Source organism: Molothrus aeneus, chromosome 32, assembly GCF_037042795.1.
Source record: "Molothrus aeneus isolate 106 chromosome 32, BPBGC_Maene_1.0, whole genome shotgun sequence".
NCBI lineage: Eukaryota > Metazoa > Chordata > Aves > Passeriformes > Icteridae > Molothrus > Molothrus aeneus.
The window spans coordinates 1675031-1700725 of NC_089677.1; the positions used below are offsets into that span (position 1 = coordinate 1675031).

The window sequence follows — 25695 nt, forward strand, 5'->3', positions numbered from 1 at the left end:
GGCAGCTCAAGCTCTTGGCCTTGTTCTTCATGCTTCTTTGGTTCTGTATTTGGAATACAAGCAATACAGAATTCGCATTATAGCCTTCAGATCTCCGTTCACAATATCTGTGGATACACAAACCAGAGACAACAAAACCAGATGGGAAGTATTAGCAATCCCTGGAACAGGATGAGACTGCACCTGCCAAAGACAGTCTCCCACATTTCCCCATTTATAATGTGAACTTGGAAAACTGAATTGCAACAGGAAGCAAAATAGGAACTACAGAGGTAGAAACTAATAATGTATTAAATTAACATGATGAAAAGGGATTTCTGCTGCTGGAAGACAAATAAGAGCAAATAATGCAGAGCAAGAAATTCACTAGCAAAGAGCAGAGTAGATAATTTAATAGGGCTTTATATCTTGAGGGTTTTATGATTATTCTGTGTCAGGAATCATTCTTTTTTTGTTGTACACTTTTTTTGTTGACACTTTATTTTTTGTTGTAGTAATTCCATCATGTTTTGCTGCCATTTGATGCTTTGTTTTTTATTGGATTTTTGGTTTTGTTTTGTTTCTATTGTTTGGAAGTTTTTTTTTCGTTTAGTTTTCAGCTTCTTTCTTCTTGGCTATATAAACTGCTCTTTTATTTTAAAATCTCAGTGGAAGAGGATAATGGATTCAGAGGGGTTTCTGTTCTTCTTATGGTACTGTAAATCACTGGGAGAAAGACCAACAAAGAAACACTAGTAAAATTAGATCCTTTTAGAGTCTAAATAGTGTAGCTCTAGCAATGACTCCTAAATAGTATTAAATTCACTCACTAGCTGAGGATTTCCACAGTGAAGGTAAAGGACTTGAGGATGCTGGCACCAGTATTTCTTATACTGATCAGCTCTGTGTTTGAGGCAGTGCAGAACAGCCATAGGGGAGGAAGGAAAGCCAAAGGGGAGGAAGAAAAAGATTTATTTATTTTCACACAAAAGGTGGATCTCAGCATGGAGACTTGAGCGCACACCCATTACTCTGTTAATGTTAACATAAATAAAAGCTCTGTAGCTTTCCAGGCTCCTAGCTCTGTGCAGCACAGCAAAAAGCCCACAGTTTGTGAATGCCCAGCATGCAAACTGCTGACATCACCAAAGCAGTAGTGGGAAGAGAAAACAAAAGGAAAAACAAAGGAAGCCCTAAATCCTCTTTCCCCCTCCATGATACCATGTGTTATGTACCCAACACATGCACCCACTCACAAATAACTAACAGGGAGCTAGAACTGGAATACTATTTGCTATTTTTAATAAAGATTTTACTTTCTTTTTCAGCAACAAGCTTGTAGAGGAATGCAGAGATTATGTGCCCTGCAAGAGGTCAGACTTCGCAACCACAGCACCACCCATTAATTAACCACATCCCTCCTCCCATCAAGAGCTGTCACCAAATTTTTCTGTGGAGTATTTTAATTGGAAAACTGGACTCATCCAAATGTAGCTTGTCTGCTTGTTTTTGTGGTGGAGAAAGAAAGAGGAGCATGCATGTACATTGATTCAGTGATGGAAGCATTCACTTGAATGAAGGAGATCAAGATCCAGCTCCCAAGTCTTAATCAAGCATAACAGCCACTAAAAAACTGTGACTTTCATATTCAGGAGACTGACCCACCACTTTTCTGAGTTTGAATAGAGTGATCAGTGTTTCTGATTTTCCAGAGAAATTCTTCAAGGTATCTTCCCACAGAAACAAGCTTGCTTTTAATGCACTGAAAGTTTTTATGAGGCAGGAAAACAGCTTTGCCTCCAGCTCAGCTGCTGTAATTTCCCTAGGAGCTGTCACTGGTTTAAAATTTAACAAATACTGAATTACTAAACCGTTTAAGTTTAGTGTAAAGTTACTAAACTTATAACAACCCAACTTTTTTAGTATAGAAATAATGATTTTTTAAAAAAGGTCTTTTGGAGCTGTAGGGCAGCCATGTAAGGAATGTGCCAGTGTCATTTCCAGAACCTGCTTCCTGCAATTACCTGAACTTTTGCTAAGCTGGGATGTTAGCAGTTCTATTCCTGGTAAGTTTGCATGTCATGACTCACCTTCAGAGTTCACAGGAAAATTCAGAAGGCTTCCCTCTGCTAGCAACTCCAGTGCCAGGTTAACATTGTGGAGCTGTTGGAGAGAGAGAGATATATTAATATAGCTGACAATATTTTCTAACCAAAAAAAGGTTTTAAAAGTATTTCTCTAGTAGCTGAAGAACTGATTCATAAATATGTATTTGTATTCCTCTCCTTAGTTTTGATGAAGTGCTCTTCAGAATTTTTATCAATTATCATATAAAATTAGATGTAAAATCCATCTCCAGCAAAACATATCCCATGAGGTGGGCAGAAGAATCCATTTATTTAAAAATAGACCTTGCATGTAAAAGACTTGTGTTAGTGGGGAGAACAGGCTAGATTCCTAACTGGATCTAATGGATGCATGCAGTATATTTCTGGGTATTTTTAAGCAATGCTCATATGCTTACCACACTTGGAAAAAATGAAAAGGGAAAAGTTCTCTATATTTCCTTCAGAATTGCAAAGATCAGGTATGATTGTTAGCTACAAGTTTCTGCTGTACTTCTAAAATGTCTATTCACATTTATAGTAGTGATTATATCCTTAATAACACTCATGAGAAATTAAGCCCACGTCTATGAATGAAGGTGAGGAGTTTTTTCTCATTTTTCCTTACTGCTTTTTTCTTTCCCTTCCCCACATAAAAGCAGCATCATACACATAAGCAGTAGTTGTAATCAATTTTTTTAAAGTAATATCACCTTCTAACAGCTTAAGAGTAGTTGTGTACTTGGCTGGTAATTAGCAAATTCCCTTCCTCTAAAGGAGTAACAAGACCTGGATGAACTTCAGATTGTCTCTTCCTGCCTTCCCTGAGCTACTGGGCAGTCTGGGCAATTTATCCTTTGGGAAGCTGTTGTTCCTTGTTATGTTGTGACAATAAGCACAGGAGTCCCCCCTGCACAAGCCAGGCAAAACCCCTGTGCTCTGAAGTGAAGCAACAGATTTATGTTTCACCTGGTTCTCTGGTTTACAAGTAACTGAGGCTGCCTGTTTGGATTCAGGTTTGTTTCCTTCCTCTGATAGTCAGCAGACAGGAGAGCTTAAGACCATGCAGTTCTACACAATTTGCTAATTGGAATGAATAAATCAAATGTTTCCTTAGTGAACCAGCACAGGCAAAAAGGGCACATTTCTCTTTCTGTAATACATCAGGGATTTTCAAGGAATGGCAACATGTGCATTTCAAAAAGCATCTTCAGACAGAAATAACAGTAATTCCCCAAGAAAGGGAAGCCATGAAAATAAGGTGCTTTTTCCAGCTGTGCTTTCTGACTCAAAAGAGCTGGACAGTTTTCTAGAATTTACAACTGGACAGCAGCCAGGACATCTGGGGTGTTTCAGCTCTGGGCCTGTTTTGGCAAAAGAACCAAATTCACACAGTTTTGACAAGCACACGAGCCCTCCATCATCATCATAATCTTCATCTCATGACTGTGCAGATATCACCCCTAGTTTCAGCCTGAACTATTTTGTGATTGTATTCTTTGTCTCAGAAAACACACACCTTTCTACATTCATGAGCACCCAGAGCTGCTTTAAAGTTACTTGTAAATGCCTTTTTTAGCAATAAAGACCCAAAAAAAACTTGCTGCAAACCTGCCCATGTGCAGTGTTAGCTTCTTGCACCTCAAAATTGATCATCTCCTAAATTTCTGTCATGAAATTGTTTTGGTTACAAGGAAATGTAAGGTGGATGCACCACACTGATCCCAACAGTGCATGTGGTTGTCACCATTCCAACAACAAATGAGATCTTTTAAATCTCAGCAGAGGCTATGTCTTTATACTTTACTGCACCAATTAATGTCTAAAATAACAGGGAGTTAGAAAGCACAGGAGAATTGACGACACGTTTTGTGTACAAATGACAGCTGGACTATGGCTGATCGATATTTTTAGTTGTCATCCCACTTTTCATTTTGTAATGAGCATCAGAGGAGAAACAAATTGGAAATACCACTTCGGCAAACTGTTCAACAGCAAGTCCAGTCCTTAGGAGTAACTTTGCTAAAATGAAATTATTGTACTGAAGCAGTACCCAACCCCATTCTATTCTTCTCTGATGCCAGTGATGGGCAGGGTAGGAACTAGAAAGTCTGAGCTTTGATTTGTACCAGAATTGTACCAGGGCTATCTCATTTCCAGAAAGACATCTGTGAGGCTAGAATAGGGCTGAACCAAAAGGAAAATGGTTATTTATGAATTTTTAAATAAGAAAATATTCCGTGACTTCCTCTGAATAAAGCTAATGGAAATGTTAAAAATTTCTGTCCAAGTCAATGGGAACAGACCAAACAATTTTGAAAACTAAATGGAAGAGAAAGGGAAGAAAAACAACTCTAAGGAAATGTTTTGATTATGTATGATTAGATGCTTCAAAATATATTTTCCCTGTTCTTGGATTTAAAAAAAACCATAAAACAAAAAACAAAAAACCCACTTTTTTTCCTAATACTTTGAACAGTTACCAACTGACAGCAATAAAATTTTGACAACATTTGAACCTAGGTGTCAAACAATTGTGCTTTTAAACTTTCTGATGAAAAGCTCCATGGGAATATTTATTCGTTAATATAGGACCTCTGAGAATTTTTGTTACAAATAAATATTGCCCAGGGGCATTAACTGTGCCAGGGTTGGGGAAAAGATGAAAGCTTCATCTGTGCAGGGAAGCCGTAATGCAAACCATGCCAGAGGAGAGATTTTCTTCTCTGGCAGCTCTCAAGCAAAAAAGATCTGACACATTTCACTTCCAGAGATTTGAGCACAAAACAGAAAAAATAGCTACAGTTTCAAGATTTTCAGAGCTACTCAGAGACCCAAGTGAATAAAAGCCTACCCACACCAGAGACAATCTGAAAATACCTCAAATATCTCAAAATATATCAACATTCCAGACCTGTGGAGGAGGCAGCCCAGCACACACTTCCTTCTGGCTGGTGACAGCTTTTACTTTTAAAGCACAGATGAAATCTGCCTGGTAGAGGTGGAAAGAGATGCCAAGCAGGTCTGGCTGAGTATGTTACAGCCCCCAGCCTTGGGGGAGGAAAGGATGTAAACTCTCAAGAGTTACCCAAACACAGAAGGGACCTTCAAAATGTTCTGGCCATGTCTTGATTAAGGTATATTTTTAGGGCAACATAAAGGAACTTACAGGGATCCATTTCTGCTCTGCAAGATGTGTCATCCTCTTCAAATCCTGTTTGCAGCATAGACTGGTAGAAGACAACACACCCATTTTCCAGCACACAGAGCCCTGGATTTCACCAGAAGGCTGCAGAAGCATGGCCAATGCCAAACAAGTGCAAGTAACATGTGTTTGCCTCCCATGAGAAGCTAATTTTGAAGAGGACACCGACCTGTTCTGAGATATTTTGACAGCACTGAGTGCCTGTGTTGGCACTGCCCCAAACCCCCCTCCTGCAAACACTGTGGGCATGGAAGTTCACACACAGCAGCAGCAGTGCAAGCAAGAGGCAAAACACACAGTTTTATGGCTCAAGCTCTACATAATTACAGAACAACCTACCATTTCCATGGTGCTGGCCGGAGTCAGGAAGAAATTCCTTAAATTCAGAAAGTAACCCTCTAGTTGTCCAATTAGGAGAAGTAAGATAACCCCATCTGAAAACTAGATAAGAATTACCTGAAAATTATTGCCTTTAGTAAGCTATTCCAGTAAATGCCATTCTAGCAATAAAGGAATTTAAATGTTACTCAGGCAAGCAGACAGTCTAATGACCCAGCTCCCTCAACCTCTTCCACAGTGAATTTCATATTTAATTACGTAAGGCTCCCAAATTCATATTTGTGAAAATACAACCTTGTAAAAGGACAGCTATTAAAACAAACAACTCCAAATAGGAAAACACTTCAGATGAGCACAAATGCATATCTATAAATAATAGAAAATTGTGCCTAGTTAGGTATGACAAAACACTTGAAAAACTTCTTTTCTTACAGTTGCCCACTGGAAAAATTCAGAAGAGCACCTGAGTGCTCTTTTCACCAGAGCCCAGGGTGCTCAGCCCAAATTCTCTTGCAATTTCATACTCTAAAGAAGCTCTACAGTCAAGGATGAGACTTTGAAATGTGATGAAAATAAGGCCTTCATACCATGAAGCAAATGCAACATCAACAATCACTAAATACAAGAATCAACTTGATTTCCATTTTAATGTTCTGGAGACTTTTATTTCCATCCTGACAAAGAGAGCACCCTTAGGAGCTGGGCAGACTCTGAAAATTACTCCCTGTAGCATTACAAAAGACAGCATTCAATACAAAGGCTGTATTTTTGCATTAATTATTAGCTTCAGAAACTTCAGAGACCAAAGCTGGGTATCTTTACTTAAACCTGGAAATCATAATGTTGCCAAATTTCAAATTTACTGTAATAAAAAGGAGAATTCCTAATGGTGAGAGGGAACACCCAAGCGGCTGACAAAACATGGGTACCATGCAGCTAGGAGCACGCTACCTGAGATTCGATGTCTTTCACATTTATTCCTAATTTTCCAACATGCTGGTCAACAAATTCCAAAAGTGCCTAAAGAAATAAAGGGAAGAAAGGGGGAAAGGAAAAAATAACTTTTCTAGACTTTTCTAGTATTTAAGCTCAGCCTAACAGATTTTGATGTCTATTAAAAAAGTAAATTACCTTTTTTACAGCATCCAGTTTATCTGGATCACAGCTAAATAATTCATCAAAGGCATCATCTTCTGTATCAAAACAACATTAATTGGTTTCATTTTTAATAACTGAGAGATCAGAGCTTTGATGTGGCTACAGAAGGAGAAAGGTATTTGCAACTTACAATCCAAGGAGGAAAAGAGTAGCAGGGAGGCAGACAAAGATGCTGCTTTTATATTTATCAGAGGACAGGATGACAGGCTTCCCTTCAGCCTGACCACATCAGAGAAAACAATTTACTTCATTCAGTTCTGTAATTTTCTCCTGCAGAGGTTCTCAGTTTGTGCTGCCACCAGTCTGAACACTGGCTAAGTTTCACAATACTATGGTTTATTTCTTTTCACTTAAGTGTTGTTTTTACCCTGAACTTCTGGGATAAAATGCAGGGAGCAGAAGAGCTGTGTGTTTTACTGCTCTCCTCAAACAGAAATGTCAGTTACACCAAATTTGGAGAAAAATACCAATCCTCCTTCCTTCAAAAAACCACAAACAAGATACGGAGACTCTGCCCTTCCTCTGAAAAGAGACCTCAAAAATGGCCAGTTCTGCCACCCAGTTTAAAGTGGGTGAAGAGCTGGTGCCAGCAGAGCTGTGCCAGAGAACTAGCAGTAGTCTAAAACTTCCAAGGAAATGAAATCCATCCAAGTCCCACCTTCACCTCCCCTTTCTGCCCTGGTGCAGCAAAAGCAGGATCCATCTCCTCACCCAGCCACAACCTGGCTCTGGTTCAAGCATGAGCAAAATACTTGACACTCCCCAAGCAAGGAGAGGCACTCTGGCAGCTCAGTTAAATGGAGAACCAGCTTCTACAGCACAGGAAAGCAGAGGTAGCTTTGCTTAAGGGAAATTCCTCCCAAAAGATAGTGACAGAGCAGCCTCCTTGGTGAAAGGGATTCCTCTGGTTTCTCTGTTCTGCGGGTTGCTGCAGGAGCAATGCCAGGGAATAGGTGAATCCATCAAACAAATCAGAGAGAGCCCTCTTCTGGAGCCACACTTTGGGATTTCTCTCTTTGCTAAGAAAGCTCTGTCAAAAATAGAGAGCATCTTGAAGAGTGAATTGCAGATTTCTCTTCCCAGCAGAATCAGCCCACGACAAGAAACACCTAATTATGGTTGGGGTTTTTTCTTCCTTTTTTTTTTTTTTCTAGTTTTATTTTCCTTTTTTTTTTTGCTTGGGGCAGGGGGTGAGAGTTGGAGTTTTTTTCACAATTTCAGCCCACACTATAGAACACTCAGTGGAATAAGTGATAAACAGATATTAAATTATATCATTTGCACCTCTGCAAAGGATGAAAATGCCAAAATAAAGGACACAGAAGAGAATTCAAACCGTTCCCTTGGTTCTCTAGGGGTGCAGTGTGCTGCTTTGCATCAGGGAAGAGCAGCTCACACTGAATTTGGAGCATGTGCCCAGACCTTCTGGAGACTTTGCCCACGGGGACATTTTTCACCTCAAGTGTTTCCCAGACCTCAAAATCCCTAAGGGTAAAAGCTCTGGGGATGTTTGACTGAGCTGCCATCCACGACGCAGTACCAGTGGATTTCAAAATCTCATTTGCAAACTGTGGGAAGGAAAGTACAAAACCTGGTAGCAATGAGAAACACAGTTCTGAAACCTTTATAAATAGTTCCAACAGTGAACATGGTCCATGCACAAATCCAAGCTGGCATTTTGCCTCCAGCCAGGTTTCTTTTTTGGGTCATCAACCCACTTTCATGCCCTGTCTCCCCTCCCATCTGTTGCCTGTAGCCCACAGGCAAAGTGACCACCCATTTTCCAAGCTGTATTCTGTTGGTATGAGCAGGCAGTAACAGAAGACATTTGGAGAAAAACACGAGGAAAAAATCCATGAATCTCCATTAACTTTAGTGGGAGCATACTGATTTTATCATGGGGTAAAAATGGATCAGGACATGGTGTATAAAAGTACATAACAAAACACTGAACTTGGCAATGCCAGCACTTACTTGACTGTGCTTCTATATTCTCTCTGGAAGTGCAATAAAAAGCAAGAATTAGAAAATTGATTCAGCAGAGCTGATCTTGTTCATAAGCTTTGCTTATCTGCTATCCTGTAAAGCAGGAGATAGAGTTCAAAGTGGCATTAACTTTATTTCAGAGTGACTTTCCAACAGACATTTTTAAGTAGATTGTATCTACTATATCTGTGTAGGGTCTTGGAAACATATGAGATTTTAACTGGCCCACACATCAATGAACATTTATTTTACAAGCACAATACTCAATATCCTCTTCCAAAAAGCTGCTCATGATATTAGATCTTGAAGATGTTTTGGCATATAAAAAATGACAGTAGGAAAATCTGTTTATAGTTCTTAGAATGATGTGCATGTTTTTTTGGTATATAAATGGTATCCTACTAAACTCCTTTAATAATGGCAATACCTCACACACTAAATACCTCACACAAGCTAAAACATTTCTTTCACAGTAAAATAAGAAAATAACAGCCTCCTTTCTCCTTATTTATGAAAAAAAAACAGCAACAAATTTAAAGTAGGTTTAAACCTTTGTGGCTTTAGAAAATTTCCAGTTTAGTCTGGCACAGGTAAATTTACAGTACTGAAATGTTATTACTATATTTGCTATGAAATTCCCTGGCAATAACAAATGCTAAGTTTAAGGAATAATCATACATATTGTTTTATATATATAGAATAAATAAAGGTATTGCACCATAATGCCAAATGGGAAGAGGGGAATAAAAAAAAGAGAAGAAATCAGAGAAACAGCTCACATGCATTTACCTGCCTGGGCTTACACCTTTTTCATCATCATCCCAGCTACTTTTTGCAAGGGGGAACACACCCACAATGTTTCTTTTCTGATTGACAGTGTAAAAAACAGATATGTCCCCACTTACTTGTTTTCTGTGATATATTCCACCGCATTTGATGTCTTTAATCCTACAGAGGTGACCTGTTGAAAGGACAGTAAACAGTGTTGGGTTTGTCACACAAAAATATTCCGTAAACAAGCTTTCATGACCTGTTTGCTGCCTTAAATGATTATCAGAGGGTACTCAGTCAATAACTCCAGTACAATTAGTACAGATACTTTGAGAGATTTCTGCTTCCTTCTGCTCTCTTCAGTCTCAAACAGGAAATCTCTTACTTCCTCATCAGAGGAAGTCCTTGGTGTTTGCTGCTCCTCCCTTTCATGCAGTGAAAAACATTGTGTTTACATACACTGGTGGTGTAATTTTTGCAATTATAAATATTTAAATATATTTATTGTAAATAAATATAAAATAAATACATATTATAAAATATAATAATAAAATAAATAAATCATCTCCTACAGTCTCGGAACAGACTTTAAGAAACAAAATAGAGGAGAAGACATGTAGATATCTGCTTGTAGAGAAAAATACCAAAATGTTACCCTAACAGAAAGGGAGTAAAATTCCCATCACCTAAAGAAAGAAATATTCAGCATCAAAAATACTTAATGATTTATGAATACAATCTTCTGTTTTAAAATATTTAGAGACAGTAACACTAGAATTTCTTCATTTTCTTCTTTACAGAGGTCAACATCTGCTTTCAGTTTCGACCATTCCCTTGTTTGGCTGAGGAAGAAAAACAGCATAGTGCTTTTCCCCTTTTAAAGACAGAGTATCCAAACTGAATACTCAATCTAATCCAACAAACTCAGAAATTGAAAGGTGTGGTTCACAGAAAATACGAGTATCTCTTTCACAGCTGCACACACATTTCTTCTAATTCTAAGCAGGTTAGCCTTGTGAAGGGACTCTAGGATCTACTGTAACAAATACTGAAACTACAAATACCTCGATGGTGATTGTCTCCACTTGAACATTTGGAGGCAGAGCCAGGGTGGGTTCAAAGTGCTTTGCTATTGCAACAAGAAGATGCAGTGTGCTCAGTAAGTCCTTTGCTAAGATAGCTATAAAGGAAGAAAACAATGCTCAGTGTGCAAAACATGTGAACTTCCCTCCAACATCATGAATTCTCCCTGTGCAGAGAACCCCAAAGTCATGGAGAGCCATAACACCAGTGGGACACCAGATTGCAGTTTGTATAATATCAAAATTTAGCAATAGCACAGCTTAAAAGTGAGATATACAGGGATGCTGAGGGTTCTCAAGTGATTCACAAGCCGCACACTTAGAGGAGGCAGACCCAGGCAGGTCAGATATTTCTGTCTCACTTTTGATTCAACTAGTAATTGAAAACAGGTTGTTTAATTACTGTTCTGGCAGCACATTGCCTCACAGCAGCCTTATAGCACAAGAAGCCTGTGATGAATAATTTTTCTTCGATTTCACTTCTGCACCTACATTCCACACTCCATTTCAGCTGACTTTCTTCCAGTTGCAAACACTTGGCCACGATTTCCAGAATCACTGAGAGTTTCTTTCGCTGTTTTTTTTCTGTTAATGCAATCTTCTCAACATCCAGCTTGAGAGATCCTAAGTTTTCTTTTACAGAGGATCCATAGGAAGAAGAAGAATGTATTTTAACATCATTGTAGGGAAAAAGAAAATAATTAGAAACATAAAATGACAGTGGAGCACACAAACTCTTGTTTTTAATGTTCAGTATCATTTAAGAGCTCTGCAAAAGGGAGAGGACTCAAGTCACTCCTTGTAGCATCATCCCCCAGCCCTAGCTTTTTTCATTTCTTCTACAGAAATCCAAGGAGTGAATCTTTTCTGTAGATAATGTACAAAATCGATATCAATTCATATATAGAAGTTCATTGCTCAGGCAAGTAAACTATGAAAAATCAGCCAGTCCTGCTCATGCTGCTGCTCTCAGCCCTGGTGGAAAGGAAATAGATTTAAAAGACTACCCCAAGGAGAGTAAAAAGGGAAAGAAAAATGTAGTAGGGACAGGAGAGATGGAGAAATAGGTAACAGACTGCTCTAGGAGGCCACATCTTTATACAAGCACCACATAGTGCCAAAAAACTCTTAGATTTTACCAGTTCCAGAACCAGAACAGTTCTTTGGACCCAGCTTTTTTTTTTTTTTTTTTTTTTTTTTTTTTTTTTTTTTTATGCAGGAAAACATATATTGCAGTGCTGATTCCATCCAATGTTTTTGGTAGCACCACAAGCCACCTTTGTGTCCCTGGTTTATGCTCCTGGTTTGTGTTCCTCCTTCATTTCAGAAGTGCTGAATTTCACACTTCATAGTTAACCTTTTCATTATGTCAACTAGCAGGTATTAAGAATTTCTTAGAAGTAAAATAACCATGTGAAACAATAGTGGGAATTTGTTCAGAATTGTGATTATCACAGCTGGCCCTCAGTGCAGTGAGAAGTGATGACAGGTCCCCCTGTGATTCCTGAGGTTTATTCTCTGATTGGAAAGCTCCTCCATGAGATGTCTGCAAGAGCTAAACTCAAAGGACCAGCTCACCCAGGAGATGATGAAGTACCAGCCCATCATACAGGTCTTCTTCCAGACTTTTAACTACTATGTGTTCCTCTTTCAGAGTTCTGTTGATCCACTCAGTCAAGAACTGCAGGGGAAAACAAAGCAATTATAATCCTGTTGTTCAGACAGCACAGCACTCAGTGCTATATTCTGTTTCACCTCTCTCTTCAGTCCCTTATCTCAGATCTTGGTTTGCTTTCAATCTCCACTTCCTTTGTGCTTTTTGGTTGTTTTCTAAAGGGTTAGTTTTTCCTAATAATCAAGTGAGACAGACATCTTGCTACTTACAGTCTGAGGAATTATGCTATACAGCTCGAGAAAGAGACACTCTACCCGCTTCCACCAGGGAAAAAGCTGCACAGTATACTTCCCATCCCCTGACTGCATCCCACATCACAGAATTCACACAAATTCAATTGCCAGGCAGAAGTTTGTAAGAAAAAAATCTTGGCTCATTCTGTGGGTAGTTTCTTGTACTCATCCACACTATTAGCACTCCTTCCTCTCATCCCCTGATTTTGTTTTCTTTTTCTTTCTGCAATGTTGTACCACTCAATCCCCAAATACCTCCTTGGAACTTTCTTACGTGGTAGTCCTCCCACTGGCCTTTCAATATCCTTCCTGCCTTTGCAAAGGGGAAGCTGCTCAGGAAGCCAAGGTCTGGCTACAAAAGGAGAGGAACCACATGTGCTTCTAGATGGAAGAACAAAGCAGTTCCTCGGTGCTTCTCCAAGCATGTGTTTTATTCACATGTGTTGAGGGAAAAGGAATATGACCTGGTGAAGCAGAACAGAAAAGCAGTAGCCCCAGCTGGCTGCCAACATGAGCATCCCTCTTGTAAGAGGGAAGGGTATTGCTTTTATTGCTGTGATTGTTATGAGTGAGTGTCTGGAGTGGATTATATCCTTCTCACTTGCTGTAAACAGAGGAGAAAATTCGTACCAGATTCCTGTAAGCTTGCCAACATTAACAAAAATGTAAGAACAGTTTGAAAAGTCTCTGAGAAGCTTGAAACTGCACAAGAAATAAAAAAGCCTGAACTGGGAAGCTGTCAAACAGTAAAAGGCATCCTCAGCTAAAAAATAACAAGAGCAGAAAGCTGTGCTCTTCAGCTGATGCTTTGTGACTCTTCGGAGGTGTGAGGGGTAGAGCAGAACCCTGAACACAAGAGTCCAGCCAGAGGGAAGTCAGAAAAGCAGCAAGCACTGCTGAGCAGCCCTATGGCATCCCTCCTTTGCTCTCCCATCCTGCAGCTCACACAGTTCTGCTTTCTGCCCAGTTGTGGGGGCCCCACTCAGCTGCAGAGCAGATCCTCCTGTCTACAAATGAGCAAACAGGGAAAGGAGAAAAGGAATACTTTGTGAAGTTTGCTGCTGGCTTCCAAATTTAACCATCTTCTATTTTACATGCAGCTGGATATTTATAGCAACTACAGGAAGCCATTTCATATTTCTCACTTCTCCAAAGCCACTTCAAAATGAAAATGCAGTGAAAGTGTCTCTCCCCAGTGAGTTTCTTTGCTTCCCTTGTTCTTCCCTAGAAGATTCCTCCCTGTCCCTGTCTCCATCCCAAATGTTTCTCTAGAGAAGCCATCAAATCTTTAGATTAGGAAGGCAATCAAGGGGCACTGATGGAAACCTAGAGGACTTTGTCTCCCTCAGGACACAATTTCCACCTCCTCATCACCCAAATAAAAGACATTAGACAGTGATGAACATCATTTCAGGAATCTCTGACAGGAAATGGATTAAGCACTGAAGTTCACAGAAATTTTCATAACTGAGGAAAACTCTTAATTTTCGGTAATCTCAAAATAAAAAATCCAGTCTTTCTGTAGACAACATAATTGATTTTGCAGCACCACTTTTCAGGCTTTCCCTTTGGTATAACAACATCATGAAAACCTGACACAAAATCAAAAATTTTTGATCAAATGTGCATGAATACCTAATATAGAAACACACCTACCTACATGTTTATAAATGCTACAAAATGCAAACAACAGCACATATCTTAAGCTGCTTTTCATAATATTTATAACAATTTCAGCACCTCTATAATGCAAGGAGTGCATAAGACACATGCCATTTTTCTTCCAGGAAGTTTTATTATGTGGACTGTGTCATTAGAGAAATTGAAACAGTGATTGAACTCACTGGGGAGACTTTCAAAATTAGATGGAAATAAAGTACTTGCCTGTGGAATAGGACTCATCCTTCACAGTTACCTCAAGAAGGTAATGCACCATAGAAGGACCTGAAAGCTTTCATCCTGAATTCCTGGTAATTTGCATACTCTTCATCCCATCCCCCTCTGCTCTTTGCTAACCTTGCCAGCTGAGCCAGCTGCTAGTGAAGGCTGCTGCAAATCAGTAGAGCACTCCTAAAAGTTACCATGGGATCAGTGCAGCAAACCTGCACCATATCTCTTTTTAGTCACAGCAAATGCTGACATTTCTGCTTGAGATGCCAAGATTTCCAAGAATCCCTGGATTCTTGTAGCTGCTACATTACCATCACAATGAAAGAGCAACTGGGTGCTTCTGGTGTGGCTCACGAACACAGCCCAGGTTAGGAGAGGTGTCACATCAGAAGCCACTCAGGTTTGTATCTGCACTCCACACCCAGCAGTGCTCACTGCATTGGAAGCTTGATTCTGTATGGCCTCAGCCACCCTGATGCTGTCCTGGAACAAAAGTTTGGCTTCCTTTGTGTGAAGCCCAAATGCCAAAAGCAGAGTTCATTCCCATCTGTAGAGACTGGGGACTATGGTCAGAGGGCTGGGCAATTTACAGGGCTGAAAGAGGTTAAAGAACCAGGTTCTTTGTTTGCTTTAACACAACTCGCGGTGAGGGTTAAACAATGCAGTAAAAGAAGTGGTACCAGTTTCAATTCTTCCAGTTTGGGGTTGTTGCTTGAGGTTGGTTTTATGAGTTTTCTCTTCTCGCCTGTGGAAGGAAGCAAACAAGATCCATCACAGTTATCAGATATGACTAAAGCAAGTGCAGCTAAATCTGCTATCAGTTTGATATTCCCAATATTGCTGATTGCCTGATGTAGAAGCATTTATTTTTCATTTTAGCTAATTCCTTATGAGCAAAAAACTGGTATAGCAGACTACTAAACTTGCTGTTGGAAATTATGCTTCAGTGTACTTCAAATGAGTAAGATCTAGATGGACAATTCTAGAAAGAGGAAAACACACTTGGTCAGATATGTGTGAAACTTAAATTTCCGTTAAAGGACCAGCTGGACTTTGTTTTGATTCTTCATGATCTGCCCCCAAAGAGTCAGCAGCCAAATGACACACACAGGGCTTACTCATTTTTGATACAGCCATGGGATCACTGCTGAAAAATATAGAATTCATTTGCGCAGCACATTTTCTGTTTGGACCTTCAGGTGATTCTTTGGCATTTTTTCTGTCCTGGTTCATAAAGCACATACCTTTAGCAATGACATCTGCAGTTAGGAATTGATCAGGTGTAGAAGGCTGTGTAAATGCATTTAAAAAGTCTGGATCCATTATCTTTAATCACTCCTGGTAAACTGGTAAAAAACATTGGGGGGAAGGGAACATCAGTAAAGGGACATAAAGATCCAAATTAGTGCTAAGAAAACAAACAAACTGAAGGGGGTTTTTTTATCAGTTACTATTTCATCACTAGCTGCTTTTAAAAAAATCTGAAAATATATTTAAATGTGTGCAAAGAAAAAGAAGTTAAAAACAATTTTCATTATTTTGTGTTAATCATCAAAACATAGGAAAAAAAGACCTGAAGACCTGAACTAAAACTTGTTTTAATCACATCTAATTGTATTTTCCCTGTATTAGATAAGTAAAATCCTATTTCAGCTGAAGTGAAAAAAAAGCTTCCCTAGGTATTCATGGATATGAAATACCATGAATGCTAGAAAATATAAAAATTATCAGTACTTAAGGAGTATTAAATCAAGAACCCAGTAGTTATATTACTGAGACAAGTTACTAAATATAAGCAGCTTCCTTTATTGGAACAGCTGGTACAGATGTGGGGAGACGAGGACAGCTATTGACATCTGAATAGTCTCTTTTACAAATTCTAGTATAGAGTCATAGACTCAGTTAAATTGGAAAAAAACTTCTGAGAACATTGAGTCCCAACTGTTCATCCACCACTAAACCGTGTTCCCAAGTGCCACATCTGCATTGCTTTTGTATCTTTCCAGGGATGGTGACTCCAACACTTCCCTGGGCAGCCCCTTCCAATGCCTGAGAACCCTTTCAGTGCAAAAATTTTCCCTCATGTCCAACCTGACCCTGCCCTGGCACAGCTTGAGGCCATTTCTTCTCATCCCATCATTTGTTCCCTGGGAGCAGAGCCCAATCCCCCCCCGGCTGCCCCCTCCTGTCAGGGAGTTGTGCAGAGCCAGAAGAGCCCCCCTGAGCCTCCTTTTCTCCAGGCTGAGCCCCCCCAGCTCTCTCAGCCCCTCCTGCTGCTCCAGCCCCTTCCCCAGCTCCGTTCCCTTCTGTGGACACGCTCCAGCCCCTCAATGTCCATTTCCTGTCCTGAGGTTCCCAGAAGTGCCCCAGGATCTGAGGAGTGGCCCCAGCAGTGCCAGCCCAGGGGACAGTCACCGCCCTGGCCCTGCTGCCACACCATGGCTGGCACAGCCCAGGTGCCATTGGCCTCCTGCCCCCCTGGGCACACCTGGCTCCTGTCCAGCCGCTGTCCCCAGCACCCCCAGGGCCTTTCCCAGCTTTCCAGCCCCTCTGCCCCAGCCTGGAGCTACAGGGGGTTGGTGTGACCCAAGGCAGGACCGGGCCCTTGGCCTTGTGGAATCTCAGAGCACTGGCCTGGGCCCATGGATCCAGCCTGTCCAGATGCCTCTGCAGAGCCTTCCTGCCCTCCAGCAGATCCACACTCCCACCCAGCTGGGTGCTGTCCATGAACTGACCGAGTGAGGCCTTGATTGCCTTGTCCAGATCATCAATAAAGACATTAAACTGGCCCCAGAGCTGAGCCCTGGGGACTCCTTGGGACTGGTCACCATCTGGATTTTACTCCATTTCCCACTGCTCTCTGGGCCCAGCCTTCCAGACATGCAAGAAGCAAAATGGTTCTTCATAAACGAAATGCACACTGATTTAAGTGCCAGAAATCAGAATTACAAACTGCAACTGTACTGTGGCCTGCAGAGGTGAAAGAAATTACAGGAGGATGAGGGCTCTGGACACTTAGAGCAGACTATAGTTCTAGCATGAGTAAGAGAACTCATCCTTCCCAACAGTCCAAAAATCTTTGGAAGTCAGAGCAGAGCAGTTGTCATGACCAGACTTTTACTGCTGGGCCACTGTAGGAGAGGGAGAGGGGATGCTGACTGGTTTTGTGGTTTTTTTTAACAGAAAATAAGATGCTCCAGAGGTTCCTGCAGGAGAGTTCTTCCACTCCCTACCCATGGTGCCCACATTGAGAGCCCTGTTTCCTAACTCCTCCTGTGAAATGAGTGGAAATGGGACTTTTAAAAAACAACCCAGAGCATTTAAATGAGTAGTTAATCCTAGTTTTAGGAAAAGAAACTTTCTAAAGTGCACTTCAGGCACCTGGCTGGTGCTGCAGGTGCCTGAAGTGAGGTGCTTCCACCACTCAGAGCAAGGCACCTGCTGAAAATGCTGTGGCACAGAACATCTCCAAAGTGACCTTCCTCTGCTCAATAGCTTTATACACAAAAGAGCACAGTGCTGCTCTGAAGGCTTTCACATTTTTCTTACAAAGGCCAGTCAGTATGTTATGAACATGTGTTTTAACAAAGATTTGCCAAAGCTGACAGAATATGAGTAGAAAATAGTAATTGGATGCTTTTGCACATCAATCTGGTAAAACAAATTGGTACAAAATTGCCAGCAAGGCACTAGGAGAAAGGGTCACAAGAGAATTCATTTCATTATGGTGACGGCAAAACTGAATGCCATCTGTAAAAAGGTGCTTGATTGAAAAAGATAGGAGAAATTGAGTGATGTAGTGCCTGAGGAACAACTGAGCTGTGTGAGATAAGACTGCCCAGATGAAATTAACTGAGAGAAGTTAATTAACAGAGAGCAACCCAAAGGACAACTTATTTTTAAATTAGGTTTCTGACAGCTGTGATGCCTTGGGGAAGTCCAGCTTATAACAGAAATGGCCTGTGTAAACCACAACTTATTCTCACTCAATATTCAATATTTGCAATATTCTATTTGTGTATCTTTTACTTCCTTCAACTATCTTTTTGGCCAAGAAACCTGAACATCAGAAGCCACTCTAAAATTTGGAAACCTGTAAGGAAAGGCCTGAAATTCAGAATTTGCAATAAGGTAGCATAATACCCTCTAGGGCCTCAGTCCTATGTGTCAATCAGAGTTAAAATTGCTACCCTGGGTAAGATTAACTTGCCTGGTATCCAGTCCCCCCCTTTCAGTACCTTAGGAAAAAAAAAAAAAAAAAAAAACAGAACCCCAAAATATATAAGCAGTGCAAGGGTATAGAGATACTTCTCCAAAACACTTTACCAGTCTGCAGTTCAGACTTCCCAAAGCAAAGCTGGGGGGCCTGGTCACTAGGAGCTGTCAACACATTTGCTCCCCATGAACTCCCTGCTCACCCCTTGAACATGTGTCTGTCTCTCTCAGCCCTCAGCAGTGAGGAGGTGCAGTGTGGCCCTACATCACCTGAAGCCCCATCTCCTGTTGCTTGCTCTGACCCACCAGCTGTTCCTGAAGGCACCAGGCAAAGACCAACTGATCCACATTTTCCACACCACTGTGTTAATGCTCCATGTCACTCCTGCCCTAGAAGCCCAAAGCCTCCACGTCCATCTCTTTCTAAAACTGAGCAAAGACAGCCTACAGTTACCCTTCCCTGGAAAACCAGCTGCTCATCCTCAGTGCTCTTTTCTGAGCTTCCTCCAGCATGATCACAACCTTTTGGAAGTGCTAGGAACCAGACCTGCCCAGATTTAGAAGGGTACACTGCAGCATGCACAGTGGTCTCTGCTCCTCTCCTCCTAAGTCCTGCTTGCTTTTTTCATCACTGCTGACCCTTCATTGGGAATTATCTATTGGATCTCCAAGATCTTATTCCTACATAGCAACACACCAATGAGAGCCCATCATTTATTTTATTTCAGCTCACATTTATCAGTATTGATTTCCCACAGGCATTTCGTAGCCTGAGAACTGCAGTTCTTCAGCATTTAATAGACCCACTGCTTATTACTCATAATTAGCATTCACAAGCAGCCCTTCATGTGGCTATGCAGCATATTGGTGAAGCCTAGTCCCAGGCAACAGCCTTTTGGAGAATAACATACTGCAGGAACAACACAAAATGGAACATGCTGGGGTTGGGACACCTCCTTGGGTGAACTGTTTAATGAAAAACAGGAAAGGTCAGAAGAGTTGTTTCTCACACACAAATTTCCATATTTGCTGCAACCAGCTCCTGCCTCTCATCAGTTAAATTTTCTGCTCAGAGCTGTGGCTGACATCCTGGTTTTCCAGCCCCCATCCTCATGCACAAATTTTTTTATCAGTAGTTGGAATACATTGTAAGAGACAACTGCTCAAACACTGACTGTACAGGCATTTCATTACAGCATCTTTAAATAAAATAGATGGTAAATTATGGACTATTCAAAGGAAATTGCATTCTCTGAATGAAATGCTCATTCTCTGAGAATGCCCTGGATGTACAGGCTTTCCTTTAAACCCAAGGGGTGTTTGATTTCTCATGTGCCACCTGCAGTGGCTGCCAAGAAGAGAATTGTTCTTAGGTCAGGAGTTAGGCTATTGCACAAACTTGCCATGTCACATCTACTGATAAAAAACTAATTCAAGTTGGGTCAGAGCTCACTTTTCCTCCATGAGCCTTCACAGGGTCTGGCTCCCAGACATCCCCAAAGCACCACACAAAGCACTAAATGGGGGTCTCTGGCTTACAAATCAGCTGTAGAATATTCACAAGGCACTTTCCAATGCTACCAAACTCTTTCACCTGTTTCATTTCCTGTTTCAAAAGACAAAAGTCCCACTCTGCCTAGCTCAAACAAGTAGATCACACAAAGGAGGAGAAAAAAAAACAAATGGGAATGTTAATAGTAATATTTCGACCTTTGGGAAACCAGAATTAAAAAATAAATGAGGGGGGAAAAATGCACATTGTGCGCCCAGTTTAAAATTTATTTTCACTTCCCTGTGTAGTATCAGACTTCTCAGGAGCCATCTTTGCGTATAAGTATCAGAAGAGATGTTATCTTAGTAAGAACAATACACACAGACACAGAAAATCTCCCAGTTAAGAACATTAATTATGAAAAGAAAGCACCAAAGGAGCCTCATTTTCCAGACTTACTATTCTCTCCTTCAGTAACTCTCCAGAAGCTCTTCCAAGACCTTGTCCCAGCAGTAAGGATGCAATTTCTGGGGGTGAGGGCTGAGCCCAGGCTTGGAGGTCTCCCATGCAGGGTAGCACAAAGCACACAAAGGAGAAGTTGTGCCGCAGTGCTCGGCTCTTAAAAACGAAACCATGGTCCCATCCGGAACTTAATTGTGTGTGCTGGTCCCTGCTGCAGAGACTGAAATAAACAGGAACACAAGTGCAGAAACATACAGCCCTGCAACTCCTGAAGCACCAGAAAGTATTAAAAAGATATGATTGTTCTTGGATGGCACTGCCCAGCATGACTGGGCTGATTTGCCTCTGGGGTGACTCACAGAGCACTTGTGCTTTGTAAATAATAAAAAATGAGACAAAAGCAGACAAGATCATGTTCCAATACACCTTTTCTTCGTGCTCCTTCAAGTATTTCATAAAGCAGAACAGCACCACTCTACCTACCTGGCAGAAGGAGAAACCTACAAAATTAATTTATTTATCCTTAGAGAGGAAGTTAGCCACACCAGGGCCAAAAACCCTGATGTGAGATATGAGTTATCTCCAGCAGGCAGTGCTGCTGCTCTTCCTCCCCTTTCACATCCGTGATTAAAGAGCAAGAGCTCCCCACAGAAACCACTTTCCCTGGACACATCCTCCAACTGTGAGTTGCATTTATTAACACACCTATTTTCCTCCAAAACCTGATGTAGTGACCAGTGCATGCAATATCTAGACTTACGTAGAACAGCAGTAGTCAATCCTGTATGAGTTGCATTTGATTTCATGCCTATGATGCCTAAAGATTTTTTGCTTTTTATACATTTTTCATGTTTTTGTAGCTTTGCAGATGACTGTTAATACATGGTTATATAGTTCCTAGAATTTTCCTACCCCTTCTCTTAGATTTTACAGTAATAAGCAATCCCTTTTAACATTCCTGAAATTCTGTTGAGTCTTAATCTCAAGAAGGGAGCCTCTAACAAGGACATTTTGTTTTGCAACCAGAATCTGAGGAAACATCACAAGAAAATAGGGCAAAGAAGTCCCTGGACAAGCTCCAAGGGGCTGACCCAGGGTAGGTGTTTCTGTAAGTTCTTAAAGCACATCTCATGCACACACCCCCACCACAAACACCTGGCCCCCACATGAAAATAGCCACTGAAGAACAATTCAAAGATTCAACAGCAATAACAAGTTCTGATAATGCATTTTCCTGCTCCTTTACACAGCCCTGCTGTATTGGAGAGCCACTCTACACTCTCTGCACACCAGAGCAAAGGGAGACTCATGATCCATAAGTTCTTCCCACAGATATTTCCACTGAGAATAAAAAAGTAGAAAACATAGTGATCATTATTTGTTTATTTGAATAAATAGTACAACTGTCAAAAACCATGCATAAACACTCCTGCTGTGAATTTTAGCAAACATAGCATTGCATTGTAACTTGCTTACAGTACACAACTCTTATCACTAAGATGGATATCTCCAACATATGACAAGTCCAGAATTTTATCTGCAAGGCTGGTTTTTAGTAGTTAGAAATCCAGAGTAAACACTGTTAAAAACAGTAGAAAAGACTCTTAAAAAACACATTAATACTGAAAGTACTGGGGTGTGGCAAAGAGGGGTAAGAAATCCTAGACAGTTTAAATTGATTTTAAAAAATCTGCCACTGTCCATTTTTCATCTTGAAAAACAGAATGAAGCTGAGGACTATCTGAGCTTTTTGAGTGGTAATACAGCTCACTCTAACTGAGTGTGTCAAGTAAATGCACCTAAAAGTCAAGTTGTATGGACAGGAAAAGACAGACATTCATTAAGTACTTACAAATGTGGGAGCTTTAATGCTGCAGAGCATTCAGCATTCCAGATGAACTCAACAGGATTCAGACTGGTACCCATATGTAAAACCCCCAGTAACACAAAAATATCATGAATAACATCTTTAACACTGACTCAACTTTCTGAGAGGCAAAGAATTATGTTGCATGTGTCACAGAAAGGCATGACAAAAGCAGGTGTTCAGAGAAGCTTTACCTACATGGCTCCTCCTGGAAACTGGGCTCACTTGGATGAAGCCACACTTCAGTTCAATCTGCCCTGCTCAAAAATCTGGTTAACAATAAATACAGTGTCTACAGAACAGTGAGCTGGCCAGACAGCCAGGAGCCAAGGAATGAAAAAAGTATTTTCCCTATGCAACATCTACCAACAAACAAGACCACAACAGAACAGGTTGTGACTCCTGATCCAGGAGCAGTCCTGGATGACAGGGATATTAACAGAAGGAATGCTAAAGGAGACCCATGGTTGTAGCAAGGGGACCAGAAACACAGAATTCAACAAAACAGACACTCTTTTATAACCTGTCATTACCTGCTCACCTCTGCTTATGTGCCCTGAAGATGCTAGCTCTATGATCCCAGCTCAGAAACAACCATTCCCCTTTCTAAAGCCAAATCGCCCTCACCCATCTCTTCTTTTTTTCTTCTGTTTGCTTTTGATATTAATACTGCTTGCAATTTCAAAAACTACAGTCTCTGTAGGTCTTTCCCAGCAACTCAGAGAATATAAACAGAACTGGCCTGGAGGAAGGAGGATGGAATAACAACTATTTAACAGACTTGCTTCCTGCAAATAACCCTGCATTAAACTAAAAGTTTGAGAGACTTTTCAGCTCACTGACCTTCCAGCCTCATGATACACCTTTATTTCTCAGCACAAAAGTTAGACCAATATCCTTCAACTGCCAGGAGAGCTGTCCACCAGGCCTTAGCATCTCTCCTGGTGCGAGTCTCCTCTGTTGGTGTTGTGGTGGCGTTTAGTGGCCCCATCTGAACTGCACATCCTTGTTCCAGGCTCAGTATAAATAGTGAGAGGTCAGCTCCTTCCTAAAGCACAGGCATGCAAAGATTCCCCAGAGAGCCTTGCAGAGCAGAGGAGATCTGAATTTTTCATGCAAAAAAAGGGCAACTTCCTTCCATCTTTCTTATTTTTTAGAGGTGTGAGGGAAGGTGATCCAAGTAATCCAAATACTAGAACTCAGAAATACAAAGCAAAGAAGCAGAAGCTCATTTCTCTCCCTCTGAGATGAAAAACTGTTTGAGAAGGGAAGGAGAAAATCCCAATTGTAAAATTATACCGTTCAAATAGCATGTTTCCTCTTCAATCTGAGCTCAAAGGCAAATAATATTTGGTGTAAAAAAAATGATATTTAGGGAAAGAAGACGCTGACTTACAACAGGACTCAAGTGAGCCTATGGAGCAGAGCAATTGCACTTGCTCTCCTTCAGGGCACTCTGCCTAGTGTTTCAGCCAAAGCAATGGATGCCCATAAAACAAAAGGTGCTGCTGTGATACATAAAAGCAACAATCAAATCTCTCCTCTGTGTGCTCAAAGGAAAAGGGTGATATTGAATGCATATTCCACATATCATTTACTCTGGAAATGCCAATCCCATTTCCTCCACAAAGCTCTCTTCAAAAATCCACTCAGATAGCTCCTGCTCCAGCACATACCCTCTGTTAGTTTCAGGAAGGACAGGGGAAAATGCACTAATCCAGCCTGTGCCTGTGTGACCAGCTCTGGACCAACCTGACTGAACCTGCCTAACAGGTGACAGTGGCCCTAGCAACCAAATTTTCTCCTAGAAAAGAGATTAAATAAAAAATAGACACCAAAGGATTAGTTGGTCATCCCATTGCAAGACTTATTCTGTGTAAACACTGAGTAGAAAGAGGTGAACACAAAAACTGAAGCTTTTGCCATTAGCTTCAGACAGTGCCTGTAATTCCCCTCAGCCAACCCACCCAACAGAACACACAAACCCTTATTTAATAGAAAAGGCTCAGCTTCTAAATAAATTCCAAAGGTGATTTTCTACTGTTAACATTCTAAGCCTGGAAAATCATCAAATGCCAGTTGCAACCAAGGAGTATGCAAAAGAAAGTCTTCTGCAGAAGTAAAGAATCTTGAGCCATGAGAAAAGTCTCATGTTCTCCCTGCTTATTAAAGTAGTTAGTGGTATATATTTCCTTTCTCAAAAGAAAATTTGTGGGTTATAGCAAACAACAGATCCATTTGGCAAAAGTGTGAAATACCTACACATTTTCAAGTGACCTGGAGAATATACATGCATCATTTTTAGTGGGATTGTCTTGCAAACAGCTACAGAAAGAACACATCAGCTGTAGGAAGAATGCAAGAAGTACATAGCATAAGGCACAATGGCAGCATGCAGAGGGCGTGTTTATTGTAACTTCTGCTTGGGGAGGTTGAAGGATGAAGAGATCTCAGAAGCTTCCAGGATCACTCAACGTTCTTGTACTTGGTGAAAAGGTTGTACAGAACCCTGAGGGTAGACTTCAGGTCCAAGTTGACAACATCTGTGGAAGAAAAGGAGAAATCCTTAATTTGCATTGTGTTTTCCCTCATTTGTCCTGACAGGAACAGAAGTCCCCACTTCTCTGAGCTGATGGAATTGTGAATAAAAAAAATCCACAGAGTTCTGATCTCCCCAAGCCTTTTAAATGTCCTGCACAATTTGCTTCAAAACAGCTTTACAATCACACAGTCACAGCTGACTTCTCTCAAGGAAACAGGAAGGTAATTCCCTTCCCCAGCTAAAATTGGCTACAGAGAAAGTCTGCTTCTGTCAGAGACCTGGGATAAAGGCTTTGGGAAATACTCCTAATGACTTCCCGGGCCACAGAAGCAGTGAACAAGCAGTCACGCACATCCTGAGGTACTGAACCACATCCACAGCTCTGATATGGTCAGTGAATTAACAAAGCCTGAATCCTTAGCAGACTCCAAGCTTTTTATTATTTAATAACACTTCTTACCACGGTCAGCCAGGGAACAGGTCAGGAACAGCTCTCAAGAAAAACCTTTCCTGTTAGCACCTCTCCACCTATACTACAATAAAATGCCAAGAATGCAGGGATTCTGAGGGGAGGCACAGCACAGTGAAGGCTGAAGAGGTAGAAAGAAAGTTTGGATATAACATGACAGAAATGAATAGGAAGCAGCAAAAAATACACAGTGACCAATATATATGGAAGCAGAAGTGAGGAAGA

General features: G+C 40.9%; 2 protein-coding genes across 4 annotated transcripts in view; both read right to left on the reverse strand.

Annotated features, from left to right (window-relative positions):
• Window positions 1–20693, reverse strand: PARVG (parvin gamma). Its single transcript, XM_066568452.1, has 13 exons — window positions 20590–20693; window positions 15668–15769; window positions 15104–15168; window positions 12204–12306; window positions 11118–11258; window positions 10608–10723; window positions 9678–9733; window positions 8761–8783; window positions 6760–6821; window positions 6580–6648; window positions 5629–5730; window positions 2070–2142; window positions 1–107 (listed from the first exon to the last, which is right to left on the reverse strand). Exons 2-13 carry the CDS (start codon window positions 15744–15746, stop codon window positions 28–30), a joined length of 969 nt encoding a protein of 322 aa, XP_066424549.1. The 5' UTR covers window positions 15747–15769; window positions 20590–20693; the 3' UTR covers window positions 1–27.
• A 1264-nt stretch (window positions 20694–21957) lies between these two features.
• Window positions 21958–25695, reverse strand: part of PARVB (parvin beta) — a 51403-nt gene continuing 47665 nt past the window's right edge. For all 3 annotated transcript variants that reach the window (XM_066568407.1, XM_066568409.1, XM_066568408.1), the window contains exon 13: window positions 21958–25002. In XM_066568407.1, the coding sequence (XP_066424504.1) occupies window positions 24926–25002 (77 nt within the window). In that variant the 3' untranslated portion in view covers window positions 21958–24925. The remainder of the gene's footprint in view (window positions 25003–25695) is intronic.